A 14533-nucleotide genomic window follows, 5' to 3' on the forward strand; every position below is an offset into this window, starting at 1 on the left:
GGGGGTTTTGCTTTCCAATAGGTCCTTATATCTATTCCAAACATTATACAATGCTTTCCTGACAATATGGTTTTTAAAGCTTTTATACACCTTTACCTTGTCATACCACAAATATGCATGCCAACCAAAACTATTGTCATATCCTTCCAGATCCAAAATGTCTGTATCTTCCAGAAGTAGCCATTGCTTCAGCCAGCAAAATGCTGCTGATTCATAATAAAGTCTTAAGTCTGGCAGGGCGAAGCCCCCTCTATCTTTTGCATCAGTTAAAATCTTAAATTTTATTCTGGGCTTTTTGCCCTGCCAGACAAATTTGGATATATCTTTCTGCCACTTCTTGAAGCAGTCCATTTTGTCTAGGATCTGCAACGTCTGAAATAAAAACAGCATTCTTGGCAATACATTCATCTTGATAACAGCAATTCGACCTAACAAGGAAAGTTTCAGCCTAGACCATATATCTAGATCTTTTTTTACTTCTGACCAGCATTTTTCATAGTTATCTTTAAATAAATTCGCATTTTTAGATGTTAAATTTACCCCCAGGTACTTAACCTTTTTTGCTATTTCCAACCCAGTTTCACTCTGAAACATATCTTTTTCCTCATTTGTTAGATTTTTTTCCAACACCTTTGTTTTCTGTTTATTTAATTTAAATCCTGCAACCTGGCCGAATATCTCCATTAATTCTAAAACTCTTTTGGTGCTAGCTTCTGGCTGTTGCAAAGTTAACACTAAATCATCTGCAAATGCCCTTAATTTGTATTGTTTGGTTCCGACCTGTATTCCTTTTACCAGCTGGTCCTTTCTAATCATATTTAATAAAACCTCCAGGACAGATATAAAAAGTAAAGGGGATATAGGGCATCCCTGTCGTGTGCCTTTCTCTATTGGTATTTCGTCCATTACCACATTGTTCACAATTAGTTTAGCTCTTTGTTCAGATTATATTGCACCTATACCGTTTTCAAACCCTTGGCCTACCCCCATCCCATGGAGATTCTTCTTCATAAATTTCCAAGAAATGTTGTCAAAGGCTTTCTCCGCGTCCACAAAAATCAAAACTGCCTTTCTGTTGATGTCCACCTCTAGCAACTCCAAAATGTCTGAGGGTAATTAAACAATCCCTTGGTTTCTTTCCTTGCTTTCTGCCAATCCGGAAGGCTGTAGTTATTGCAAAATCCTCTTCCTCTCCCTCTAACTCATCACTCCAAAATTCTTGGAACTTATCTGTAAGAAATTCCCCAAGCTTGTCCTCTTCCTCCTCAGGTACCAATCTCAATTTCAGATTCTTGCCTTTCCTCTCCAGTTCCATAAGGGCCAAGGCTGCATCATGTTCATATACTTTCTTTGTAATAGGGACAAATTTCCCTTTAGTTTCCTCGGCCGTGCTCTTAGCGCTCTCGGCTATTCTCCTTGTTTCTGTACTTTCCTGAATTAAACGATTTATAGAATCTGTATTAGACGATATTGTCGTTGTGTTCAAATCCAGTCTTGTTGTCAATTCTGTCAGTTTCTTAGAATTCTCTGTAGACTGCTTGGTAAGTGCTTCTAAAGATTCATTTATCCTGAGTAAAGCCTGTGTCATGGAATCCATTGATACTGTTGTTGCTCTTTCCTGTGCAGCTGATGCTCCTGATGTGGAGCCTCTTTTCTTTTGAGCCTGCTTTGCTTTGGATCTTGTTGATATTTCATCCAGTGGACCGCTCATATCTCAAGGTCGTTCCCACAGGAACAGTTGCAAGTGGAAAATCCCACTATTTCTGCCTCAATACAACAGTCTCTCTTTTAGACCTCTAGAGGGAGTACATTGTATCCAGTACAGGAACAAAGAAACAGGGAAAGAAGTAGCCATACAAAGTTCCAAAAGTGAAAGTCCAAATAAAGACCCTACTTTGCTGCGATTTAAGATGTTACAGTTTTTGTCCACTAAAGTCCCGTTATTTTATTTCAGATAAATCTTACTTTGTATCCACCATCTAGTTTGACAGTTCACTACCAGGCGCTCACTGCTCCGGCAACCTGGCCAGAGGTATCGACAGCGGAAAGTTTCCGTTTCCAAACTCCTTTCTTCAAGCAGATAAAATTAAGTCAATTTTCTTCCCCCCTCTCCTGCTCATTAGGGGGGAGGTCCTCTTTCGATGTCAGGTTAACGAAGTTGAAAAGCATAAATACGTTCCCTTTAAACACAGCTTACTCCTTTCGTTGCTCAATCAGTCATGCAGTTCCGGGAGGCAGACTTCCTTAATTTTTGCCTAACCCGTTTTCAGCCTAATCTTCTTAATTTTAGAGTCCCGTTCACTTTATTTGTCGATCTTACTCACGGGTATTGTTGCCAATCGGTAGTTTCAGGAAGGAATCGGCGCTCTCCGTCAATGGCGACGCGGCTTCGCTCCGTGGGCTGGGTTACGATCCTCAGCACCGCGCTCACACCCGATGCCGCTCCGGAGCCTTTAAAAAGGCTCTTTCGCGATACCGGGGGGCGCAAAGGTGCCCACCGAATCTCCTTGCTCACAGGCTTCAGCGCCTGTGATTTTAGGGGTCCCCCGCTCGCCGTAGCGGGTCAGACCCGAACTCACGGAGCAGTCCTGCTTCGGAGCTCGAAGCAAGGACCGCCATTAACGCTGGCGCCGACCGGAAGTCTCGGGAACCTACACCTTTGGACCCTAAAGAACTGGAGAACAATGTACCACCCCAAGGAGAATAACCAGATTTATTCAGGATGTCTCTGCAACTTCTGAGTTGGAACATAAATGGCTGTAACATTCCGGAAAAAAGGAGAAATTTTTTTCACATATTAAAAAAGGAGCAATTGGACATTATTTGTTTACAAGAAACACACGTGACTAGGCTCCACAGAAAGGTATTAATAAACAAAAGACTTGGTCAGGAATTTATATCTTCGGACACAGTAAAGAAGAGAGGTGTGGTGATATATGCAAGAGAGAGCCTGTCACCTAAATTTTTATTTAAAGATGAACATGGAAGAATTTTGGCAATTGAAATACAACATCAAGGAGAGAAGATTCTGATATTAGGAATTTATGCGCCAAATGAAGGGAAATCGGAATTCTACAAGAAGTTGCATGAGATTATGCTGGATTATCTGGACTATGAAAACATCATTATGATGGGAGATATGAATGGAGTCGTATCAACCAACATGGATAAGCCACAAAACCAGAATGTTACGAAAGATGGCAGACTGCCAAAGACCTTTTTTGAAATGACAGACAATATGGACTGGATAGATATTTGGAGAATCAAAAACCCCTTGGGAAGAGAAGGAACATTTTTCTCTGAAGCCCAGCTGACTTGGACAAGAATCGACCAAATATGGATAACTAGAGGTCTGGCACCCAAGGTCAGAAGGGTGGAAATCTGCCCAAAGACTTGCTCCGACCATAACGCACTGAAAATGGATATGACATTATTACCAACCGGTTCCTTCAGATGGAAGATGAATGACAACCTGTTCAGAGACCAAGAGATTATCAAGAAGGCCCAAAAAGCTCTAAAGGACTATTTTGAGATTAACATGAACACTACGGTGGAAAAAAGAACTATCTGGGACGCAAGCAAGGCCGTGATGAGAGGGTTCCTGATACAACAGAATACTGTAAAGAAAAGGACACAAAATGAGAGGAAAGATAAAATTTTGGAGAAAATTAAAGAATTAGAGAAGAAGTTAAGATCTAATCCGAAGTCACAGCCGATTCTGAGAGAAATTAAACTTTACCAAGTACAATATTCTAAACTGATAAACCAGGAAATAGAGTGGAAGATTAAATTAATGAAACAGAAAACTTTTGAATCGGCCAATAAATGTGGAAAACTGCTAGCTTGGCAGTTGAAGAAGAGACAAAAACTAAATACAGTGACAAACTTAGAGATTGAAGGAAGAAGCATCCAGAACCCCGTAGACATCAGAAAGTGTTTCCAGAGATATTTTAAAAAATTATACACTCAAGGGCCGCAAGATGAGACTGAGATTAAACAATTTTTGGGGGGAAATGGATTACCAAAGCTGTCACAAGAAAATAGATCAATTCTGAACAGTAAAGTAGCACGACAAGAGATTGAACAGGCTATTCAGAACTTGAAATTGGGCAAATCCCCAGGGCCAGATGGGCTGACCTCCAAGTACTATAAGATACTGAAAGACTATTTGATACAACCGTTGATGGAGGTCAGCAATGAAATTATGGAGCGGAAGAGGGCGCCGGAATCGTGGAAGGAAGCTTTTATCACATTGATACCAAAATCGGAAACTGAAAAGACACAACTCAAGAACTACCGTCCCATCTTCCTTCTAAATGTGGATTACAAAATATTTGCAGATGTTCTGGCAAGTAGATTTAAGAAGGTCCTGAATGAAGTGATTCATAAAGACCAGGCAGGCTTTCTCCCAGGTAGACATATGTTTGTGAATACAAGGAACATTATTGACATTTTGGAACTTTTGCAAACAGACATAAATACAAAAGCAGTTCTAATTTTCATAGATGCGGAGAAGGCCTTTGACAACATATCTTGGAAATTTATGAAGGGAAATTTAAAAGAAATGGGAGTGGGACGGGGGTTCGAGAATGGGACTGATGCAATATATTCCGAACAAAAGGCTAAATTGATAGTTAACAATGTGGTTACAGAAGAGTTTAAAATTGAAAAAGGAACACGACAAGGTTGCCCGATTTCCCCGTTGTTATTTATTTCGGTTCTGGAGGTGCTCCTGAATATGATTAGAGGGGACCCGAGGGTGGAAGGGATTCAGGTCGGAGCGAAACAATATAAACTGAAAGCCTTCGCAGATGACCTAGTTTTGACCTTGCAGGAGCCAGAACCTAGTACGAAAAGAGTACTACAACTGATTCAAGATTTTGGTCGAGTAGCTGGATTTAAATTAAACAAACAAAAAACTAAGGTGTTGGGGAAAAATCTGACAGAGCCAGAGTCAGAACGGTTTCAGAGAGAGACAGAGTTAACTGTGGTTAAAAAAGTGAAATACCTAGGGGTAAACATAACTGCAAAAAATTTGAGCCTATTTAAGGACAATTATGAAAAATGTTGGTCTGAAATTAAGAGAGATTTGGACAGTTGGACAAGATTAAAACTTTCTTTAGACAGTTGGACAAGATTAAAACTTTCCTATTAAGATGAATGTATTGCCAAAGATGTTGTTTTTGTTTCAAACATTACAAATTGTGGACAAGACGGAGTGCTTCCGGAAGTGGCAGAGAGATATCTCTAAGTTTGTCTGGCAGGGCAAAAAGCCCAGAATTAAGTTTAAGATATTAACTGATGCGAAAGAAAGAGGGGGCTTTGCCCTGCCAGACCTAAAATTGTATTATAAAGCCGCAGCTTTCTGCTGGCTAAAAGACTGGCTACTTCTCGAAGACACTGACGTACTGGACTTGGAAGGTTTCAACAATGCTTTCGGATGGCATGCATACTTATGGTATGACAAAGTTAAGATCAATAAGGCCTTTAAGAACCATATTGTCAGGAAGGCTGTGTTTAATGTCTGGACAAAATATAAAGACTTATTGGAAAATAAAACTCCAAGGTGGCTTTCACCTCTGGAAGCTAAGGCCCGAAAAACACCCAATATGGAGGCTAAATGGCCAAAGTATTCGGAAATCTTAGAAAAAGACGGAGACAATTGGAAATTGCAGAGTTTGGAGAAAATGAAGGATAAAGTGCGAGACTGGTTACATTACGCTCAGATTAAGGAAGTTTTTAAAAATGATAGAAAGTTAGGGTTCCAGGTGGAGAAATCGAAGTTGGAAACAGAACTGTTAGAACCTAAGACTAAGGTACTTTCAAGAATGTATAACTTGCTGTTGAAATGGAATACACAAGACGAAATGGTTAAATCGGCTATGATAAAATGGGCTCAGGATATCGGGCATAATATTATGTTTGAAGACTGGGAAAGGTTGTGGACCACTGGGTTGAACTTCACTGCATGTAATGCTCTGAAGGAAAATATAATGAAAATGATATATAGATGGTACATGACCCCAGTTAAACTTGCCAAAATATACCATTTGTCTGATAATAAATGTTGGAAATGTAAGGAAAATGAAGGAACATTCTTTCACCTCTGGTGGACTTGTCCTAAAGTGAAGGCCTTCTGGGAAATGATATATAATGAGTTGAAAAAGGTACTTAAGTATACCTTTACCAAGAAACCAGAGGCCTTCCTTCTGGGCATTGTCGGCCAGAATGTGTTAAAGAAGGATCGAACATTTTTTATGTATGCAACAACAGCAGCAAGGATACTTATTGCTAAGAACTGGAAGACTCAAGATCTACCCACACTGGAAGAATGGCAGATGCAGCTGATGGACTATATGCAACTAGCTGAGATGACTGGCTGAATCCGAGACCTGGGAGAAGAGAGGGTTGAAGAAGATTGGAAGAAATTCAAGACATACCTACAAAAACATTGTAATTTGGTTGAAGGTTAAGAAGGATGCTGATCATAAATAACTGTCCACCACTAAATTAGATTTTAATTTGACGATAAGTGAGATTAAGAAGATTACATATTCTCTTTTGTTAGAGAACTGTTAGATTGCATTTAAATGAAGGGACATAAGATTCTAAATAAGATGATAATTTGTTTGGAAAAATTTTATTTACGATGAAAGTGGGTGCGGGAGACGTGAGGGAGTCCAAATAAGTGATGAAAGTATGTTATGTAAATGAAGTTGGTTGTTATTTATGCATTTGTATTTTTAAAAACCTTAATAAATTTTCTTTAAAAAAAACAACATTAAAAGCTTCCCTAAACAGAGCTGCCTTCAGATGTCTTCTAAAAGTCTGGTAGTTGTTTTTCTCTTTGACATCTGGTGGGAGGGCGTTCCACAGGGCGGGTGCCATTACCAAGTAACTTGGCTTCTCACAGTGAGGGAACTGCCAGAAGGCCCTCAGTGCTGGAACTCAGTGTCTGGGCTGAACGATGGGGATGGAGATGCTCCTTCAGATATACTGAACTGAGGCCGTTTAGGGCTTTAAAGGTCAGCACCAACACTTTGAATTGTGCTCGGAAACGTACTGGCAGCCAGTGTAGGTCTTTCAAGACTGGTGTTATATGGTCTCGGCAGCCGCTCCCAGTCACCAGGCTAGCTGCCGCATTCTGGATTAGTTGTAGTTTTCGGGTCACCTTCAAAGGTAGCTCCACATAGAGCGCATTGCAGTAGTCCAAGCGGGGGAAATCTAGAGCATGCACCACTCTGGGGAGACAGTTTGTGGGCAGGGAGGGTCTCAGCCTGCGTACCAGGTGGAGTTGGTAGACAGCTGCCCTGGACACAGAATTGACCGCCTCCTTGGACAGCTGTGAGTCCAAAATGACTCCCAGGCTGCACACCTTGTCCTTCAGGGGCACAGTTACCCCATTCAGGACCAGGGAGTCCTTCACACCTGCCTGCCTCCTGTCCCCCCAAAACAGCATTTCTGTCTTGTCAGGATTCAACCTCAATCCATTAGCCGCCATCCATCCTCCAACTGCCTCCAGACGGTGTTAACAGGACCTTCACCACCTTCACTGGTTCTGATTTAAAAGAGAGGTACATCTGGGTATCATCCGCATACTGATGAACACCCAGCCCAAACCCCCTGATGGTCTCTCCCAGCGGCTGCATGTAGATGTTAAAAAGCATGGGGGAGAGGCACCGGCACCCCACAAGTGACAGCCCAGGAGTCTGAACACTCATCCCCCAATACCACTTTCTGGACACAGCTCAGGAGGAAGGAGCGGAACCACCGTATTAACAGTGCCTTCAGCTCCCAGCCCCTCTAGGCGGTCCAGAAGGATGTTATGGTTGATGGTATCAAAAGCCGCTGAGAGATCCAGCAGAACTAGGAAACAGCTCTCACTTTTGTTCCTAGCCCGCCGGAAATCATCGACAAGTGCGACCAAGGCAGTTTCAGTCCCATGATGAGGCCTGAATCCCGACTGGAAGGGATCCAAATGGTCCGCTTCTTCAAGGCGTGCCTGGAGTTGTTCAGCAACCACGCGCTCAATCACCTTGCCCAAGAATGGAAGATTTGAGACTGGGCGATAGTTGGCCATATTGGCCGCATCTAAAGATGGTTTTTTAAGAAGCAGTTTGATAACCGCCTCTTTCCGTCGGTCTGGGAAGGCTCCCTCACAGAGAGAAGCATTCACCACCTCACCCAGTCCTTCCTGGCTAGCTTTTATAAGGATCGAGGAGACAGGTGGTTGGTTTCACTCATCCAAGCAGCCTGTCCACATCCTTGGAGGTAACAGATTGGAACTGATCCCACGCAACTTGACTAGACAGGACTCTTAACACTCTCCCGCCCCGGCCCTGCTTCCACGGTGGAGTCTACTTCTTCCCGAATCTGAACAACTTTATCTGCAAAAAACTTTGCAAAATCGTTGCAGGAGATCTTGGGGTCTTTCCCAGGCCCCGGTGGCAAAGGTGGTTCCGTGAAATTGTGAACCACCTGAGTCTCCTGCTGCTGTTTTCTGCAGATGCAATAGAGGCGGTGAAAAAAGTCCTCTTTGCAGTCGCTATCGCCACTTGGTAGGCTCAACACTGAGCTCTAACCTGTGTCCAGTCAGATTCAGAATGAGTTATCTGCCGGCGGCGCTCTAGCCGTCTCAGTGATTGTTTCATTGCCCTCAGCTCCGAAGAAAACTACGGGGCTGTCCGGGCTCCATGCAGTTGGAGAGGGCGCTTTGGAACCAAACAGTCAATAGCCCTGGTTAACTCCGCATTCCAGCGGGCCATCAGGTAATCAGCTGAAAGGCCATCAACATGGGATAAAGCATCCCCTACCACTCTCTGGAAACCATTTGGATCCATTAAGTGAATGAATGAATCTTTATTTGCGTCAGCCATCGCCCATAGCAATAAAACAATGATATGATATACACTGATCTGATTCAGTGGTGATGCCAGCAAGGCAGACTAGTGATTTAATGATGATTTCAATCATTATTTAAATATTTTAAAAGTCTGAAAAATTATGATTCCAAAGGCTTCCCCTGGTTGTGGATATTCCATAAAGAAACCTTTCTGTAAAGATAGGACTTGAATCCAGTCTGACAGATTGATTTCAGTCAATTGGATTCCAATCAAATCCACCCAGTCCATCCCTATTACCCAACCTGATCAATTCCTGCTTGTCAATACGCAAAACAATCTTATATACCTGGAAAGAAAATGTGCCCTTTTTTATTTAAAAAAAATGTATTAAATTTTCCATTTTAACTGTCAAATAATAACCCCATGAAAAATATTCCTAATTATAATACAATCCAAAAGACCAATTTTTGATCCATTTTTATATCTTTGAAGATTGGCCTCTTTTAACTTTCTCAACTTCCCTGATTTAGGTCCTATCAGCCGCTGCAGCTGCTGGGGTCTCCGTGGCGTTCGGAGCTCCCATAGGAGGTGTCCTTTTCAGCCTGGAAGAGGTAATCAATCAATCAATCAATCAGGTTGTTATGGTAAAACCTGATTTAAATTTATGGAAAATTTCATTTAATCTAAAAATGTTACTCACTAAAATTTTCTCTGCCCATCTGACTGGGCTGCCCCAACAACCCTGAGCAGCTTCCAACAACTACTACTACTACTACTTCTTCTTCTTCTTAAAATTGTATGATGATTATATTAACATTATTATTCTTCATTATTAAATGTTATGATAATTATATTGACATTATCATTATCATAATATTTATTATTAAATTTTACAATAATTATATTCCTATTATTATTATTCATTATTCAATTGTATGATGATAATATTCGCATTATTCTTTTCTATCAAATAGCATGATAATTATATTAAAGTTATATTTTATATATGATTATGTTAAAATTATGATGATTCATTTTTCAATGGCATGACAATATTATATAATAACATATTAATAATTATATTATATAATTACATACTATTCTCATTTACATGACTCTATGATCCCAGGTCAGCTACTACTTCCCCCTGAAGACGCTTTGGCGCTCCTTCTTCGCTGCTCTGGTGGCTGCCTTCACCTTGCGCTCCATCAATCCCTTTGGCAACAGCCGCCTGGTCCTCTTCTATGTAGAGTTCCACGCCCCCTGGCACCTTCTCGAACTCGCGCCCTTTGTCCTGCTGGGCGTCTTCGGCGGGCTCTGGGGGGCTGCCTTCATCCGCGCCAACATCGCCTGGTGCAGGTGCGTGGGACATGCACACGCATTCAGATTGCGCCCTGAGATAATATAAATTTTAATAATAATAATGTCATATTTCTTCTACATGCCATTGCATGTCTCTTCTTGAGTGAACATGCAATGTATATTTCTGGGAAATAATTAAATGGAATTTTAAATTCCATTTAAAATTAATTAATTTACTTTTCCTGGATTTTCCCCCTGCAGGCGGCGTAAGACCACCCGGCTAGGCCGCTACCCAGTGGCTGAGGTCCTGGTGGTGACAGCGGCCACGGCCGTCCTGGCCTTCCCTAACCAGTACACGCGCATGAGCACCAGCGAACTCATTTCGGAGCTCTTCAATGACTGTGGGCGCCTCGACTCCTCGCAGCTCTGTGACTACGTCCGCAATGGCACCCCCGGGGAGGGTGGGGGGCCCGACCGCCTAGCTGGCCCCGAGGTGCAAAGCGCCATGTGGCAGCTGGCACTGGCGCTGGCCCTCAAGGGTGTCATCACTGTCTTCACCTTCGGGATGAAGGTGAGAGCCAGCCGGGCAGGTGTGACGCCGAGATTGCACTGGGATTGTGTTGATTGTGCTCATATTGCGCTGGTTGTACGCTGATTGTGTTGATATTGTGCTGGTTGTGCTAATATTGCGCTGATGCCGTGAAGGGCAAACGTACTGCTGCACATGCCTGGGGGGTGCCATGAACATTGCCTTCCCCCAAACCCCGATTCTGGTGGTGGGCTGGTGGTGGGTACAGCTGGGCACTACATTTCCCAGGCCACTGACCCCTCCCGCTTTCTCCCTTAGGTGCCCTCGGGGCTCTTCATCCCCAGCATGGCGGTGGGCGCCATTGTGGGGCGCCTGCTGGGCGTTGGCATGGAGCAGCTTGCCCTCCACCACCCCGACTGGGTGCTCTTCGAAGGCTGGTGCCAACCGGGCGCCGACTGCATCACCCCGGGCCTCTATGCCATGGTGGGTGCGGCCGCCTGCTTGGGTGAGTGGTGGCGGGAGTTATGCCTTGCTGGCATCCTCTTCATTTTGACAATGAAGGTTTCCTTTTTGGAATTGTAAATTTTCGGTCTTTTTTTGTTTAAATAAAATTTATTTCAGTCGTGATTTGAATCAGTCAGGCTTGATTTAAATCCTTTCTTACAGAAAGATTCAGTCTTGTTGGCACAATCTTTCTTTTGGCAAGCAGCTAGAGGTTAAATCAGATTTAAATCAAAAACTTATCAGATTTAAATTTTTAAAAATCTGATTTAAATTTTAAAAATTGTGTTAAATAAAAAAACTGATTTGAATAAAAAAACCAAAATTGAAAAAATCTGATTTAAATTGAAAAATCCAGACTTAATTAGAAATATCAGATTTGAATCAAAAGGCCGATTTATATCAAAAAAATCCCATCAATTTTTTTAAAAAACCCATTTAAATTTTTAAAAATCCCATTTAAATAAAAGAAATCCAACTTACCCGTATTTTTCGCTCTATAAAACGCACCCGACCTTAACACACACATAGTTTTTAGAGGAGGAAAACAAGGGAAAAAAATATTCTAAATGAAACAGTGGGTGTATGATTTTTGTGGTTCATGCTGTGACCACAGACACGTGATCTGACAGTGAGTTTGGAGTAGCCCAATGCAAAAATCCTGAGGATCCATGTGGATCCATGCTTTGTAACCATGTTTTAAGTGGGGAGGGAAGGAAAAGCACTCAAGGGACAAGGAGCATGCGTGGGGTGTGTGGAGAAGGATGCTGCTAATAATGAAGAAGAGGGGTATAAGGGGAGGAACCAACCGGACAGGACTCATGTAAGCGGCTTCTCTCCTCTCCTCTCCCACTTTGCTCCTTTAAAGAAGCAGGCTCTCTGTCCCTCTCTCCTCCCCACTCAGCGGCTCTTCTCCCGCTTTGCTGTTTCAAAGCGAGCCACGGAGGAGGGAAGGAAGGGGAACCATGGATCCTCTGCTCACGACTGCAGCAGATCCCCCCCCGCCACCTGCAGGCATTCGCTCCATAACACGCACAGACATTTCCCCTTACTTTCTAGGAGGAAAAAAGTGAGTGTTATGGTGCAAAAAATACAGTAAATCAACAAAATCCCATTTATATCGAGCAAAAAAAATCCAATTTAAATGTTAAAAAATCCAATTTAAATGTTAAAAAATCCAATTTAAATTTTAAAAAACCCCCAAAAAAATCCAATTTGAATATTTAAGAATCTAATATAAATGTTTTAAAAGTCCAATTTAAAACAGAATTCGAATTTTAAAATTTTGATTTCATTTTTAATTTTAATTTTAAAAAAGTGGTTTCATAATAATATTGATTTTAAATAATTGCCGGTTCATCTCCCCCCTTCCAGGCGGCGTCACCCGCATGACCGTCTCCCTGGTGGTCATCATGTTCGAGCTGACCGGCGGCCTGGAGTACATTGTCCCCCTCATGGCTGCCGCCGTGACCAGCAAGTGGGTGGCTGACGCGGCAGCCGGGCGCCAGGGCATCTACGACTCCCACATCCGCCTCAACGGCTACCCCTTCCTCGAGGCCAAGGAGGAATTCACACACAAGACCCTGGCCGCCGACGCCATGCGCCCCCGCCGACCCGCCGACCCGCCGCTGACTGCCCTTCCACAGGACGCCATGACCCTGGGAGACGTAGAGGGGGTGCTGGGCTCCACCGGCTACAGCGGGTACCCGGTGGTGCTCTCCCGGGAGTCACAGCGCCTGGTGGGCTTCGTGCTACGGAGGGACCTGCTCATCTCCATTGGTGAGGGGTTCGAGAAAGGTTAAGCCTTGCTGGCATAATCCTCTTCCTCTCAGTTTCTGGTCAAGGTCCAGGTTCGAATCCCCATTGGGATTGATTGAAACTGCCAGCAAGGCATTTCCATAAAAGGGGGGAATTTCAGTTGGCTGAGTTTTGCACCCGGACCAATCCTCCTCTCTCTTTCCCCCACCTCCAGAAAACGCCCGCCAGACCCAAGAGGGGATCGTGACCTCCTCAATGGTCTCCTTCTCCGACCACTCGCCCCCACTGCCCCCGAACTCTCCGCCCATCCTGAATCTCCGCCCCATCCTCGACCTCAGCCCCTTCACCGTCACTGACCACACACCCATGGAAATCGTGGTCGACATCTTCCGGAAGCTGGGCCTCCGACAGTGCCTGGTGACGCACAATGGGTGAGGCACCAGGTGCAAGACGGGTGTACAGTGGGTACGAGAGGTGTCAGGTGCAAGACAGGTGCCGGGTGTGAGAGATGATGGGTGTGACACACGCAGGTGTCGGGTGTGAGGGGTGCTGGGTTCGAGATACATCGGTGCTGGATGTGAGGGATGCCGGGTGCGAGACACATGGGTGCTGGGTGCAAAAGATGCGGGTGCTGAGTGTGAGAGGTGCCAGGTGCGGGACATGTGAATGCTGGGTGTGAGGGGTGCTGGGTGCTAGACATGTGGGTGCTGAGTGCGATATGGACAAGCAGAGGAAGATTTTTCACACCAGGGTGGATTGGATTTAAATCGAGTTTATTAAAAGTAGTTTTCACCCACCCTGACCCCAGAATAGGGACCTCGGTGAAGACTTGTTTGAGAATTACAACACCATTCTCTTCCAAATTAACTGTTCTTTTCTTTTCTAGGAAACTCCTGGGAATCATCACCAAAAAGGATGTTTTGAAACACATCGCACAACTGGCTAATCAGGATCCAGATTCCATCCTTTTCAATTGAAAGCGGATTCGGGAGCCAGGTGCAAATGCCGTCTCCCACATGAACCTCTAGCCAAGATTCCTCTTGTTTTTCTTACGGAAAATCCAGATCAATCAAATGATAATCATGTTTTCTTTCTTTCTTTTTCTACAAAATTGCACTATGGAAATTTGGCAGAGATTTTGATTTCACTTGAAGAAGAAGAGACTTAATTGAATTTAGATTTTGGAAGCGAGATTCCGGGAAGGAATAAAGGAAATAAACTGGAAATAGATCTTGACGGCTTTCTCTTTTCATCCATATTCATAATATGGTGCCTTTGCCCTCTTCCAAAATGGCACCCATGCCTCCTCTGCCCACTCTTTGCTCATATTATGGCGCCTTTGCCCTCTTCCAAAATGGCACCCATGCCTCCTCTGCCCACTTCACGTGGCAATTCCCGCTCATATGGTGCCTTTGTCCTTTTCCAAAATGGCGCCCGTGCCTCCTCTGCCCACTTAGGAACCGCCCTGTTCCAAAATGATGACTCTGCCCACTTCTGAAAATTCCCTCATCGCTTGCTGCTAATCATAATGGCGCCTTTGCTTCAGCTTCAAAAATGGCCCCATTGCCCTTGTCAAAGATGGTGGGTGTGCCTTCAGTTC

The 14533-nt window shown here is 43.6% G+C and overlaps 1 protein-coding gene across 6 annotated transcripts in view; it reads left to right on the plus strand.

Annotated features, from left to right (window-relative positions):
• Nucleotides 1-14533, plus strand: part of LOC309361775 (H(+)/Cl(-) exchange transporter 5-like) — a 38384-nt gene that overhangs the window by 22281 nt on the left and 1570 nt on the right. For 5 of the 6 annotated variants that reach the window (XM_081896938.1, XM_081896941.1, XM_081896942.1 and 2 more), the window contains 7 exons: nt 9374-9454; nt 9973-10202; nt 10407-10716; nt 10993-11179; nt 12550-12954; nt 13148-13364; nt 13820-14159. In XM_081896938.1, coding sequence (XP_081753064.1) covers nt 9374-9454; nt 9973-10202; nt 10407-10716; nt 10993-11179; nt 12550-12954; nt 13148-13364; nt 13820-13910 — 1521 coding nt within the window. In that variant the 3' untranslated portion in view covers nt 13911-14159. Of the gene's footprint in view, nt 1-9373; nt 9455-9972; nt 10203-10406; nt 10717-10992; nt 11180-12549; nt 12955-13147; nt 13365-13819; nt 14160-14533 lie in introns of those variants that run through there. The other variant, XM_081896939.1, reaches the window with a different exon arrangement.

Source organism: Podarcis melisellensis (assembly GCF_964234715.1).
Source record: "Podarcis melisellensis genome assembly, chromosome: Z".
NCBI lineage: Eukaryota > Metazoa > Chordata > Lepidosauria > Squamata > Lacertidae > Podarcis > Podarcis melisellensis.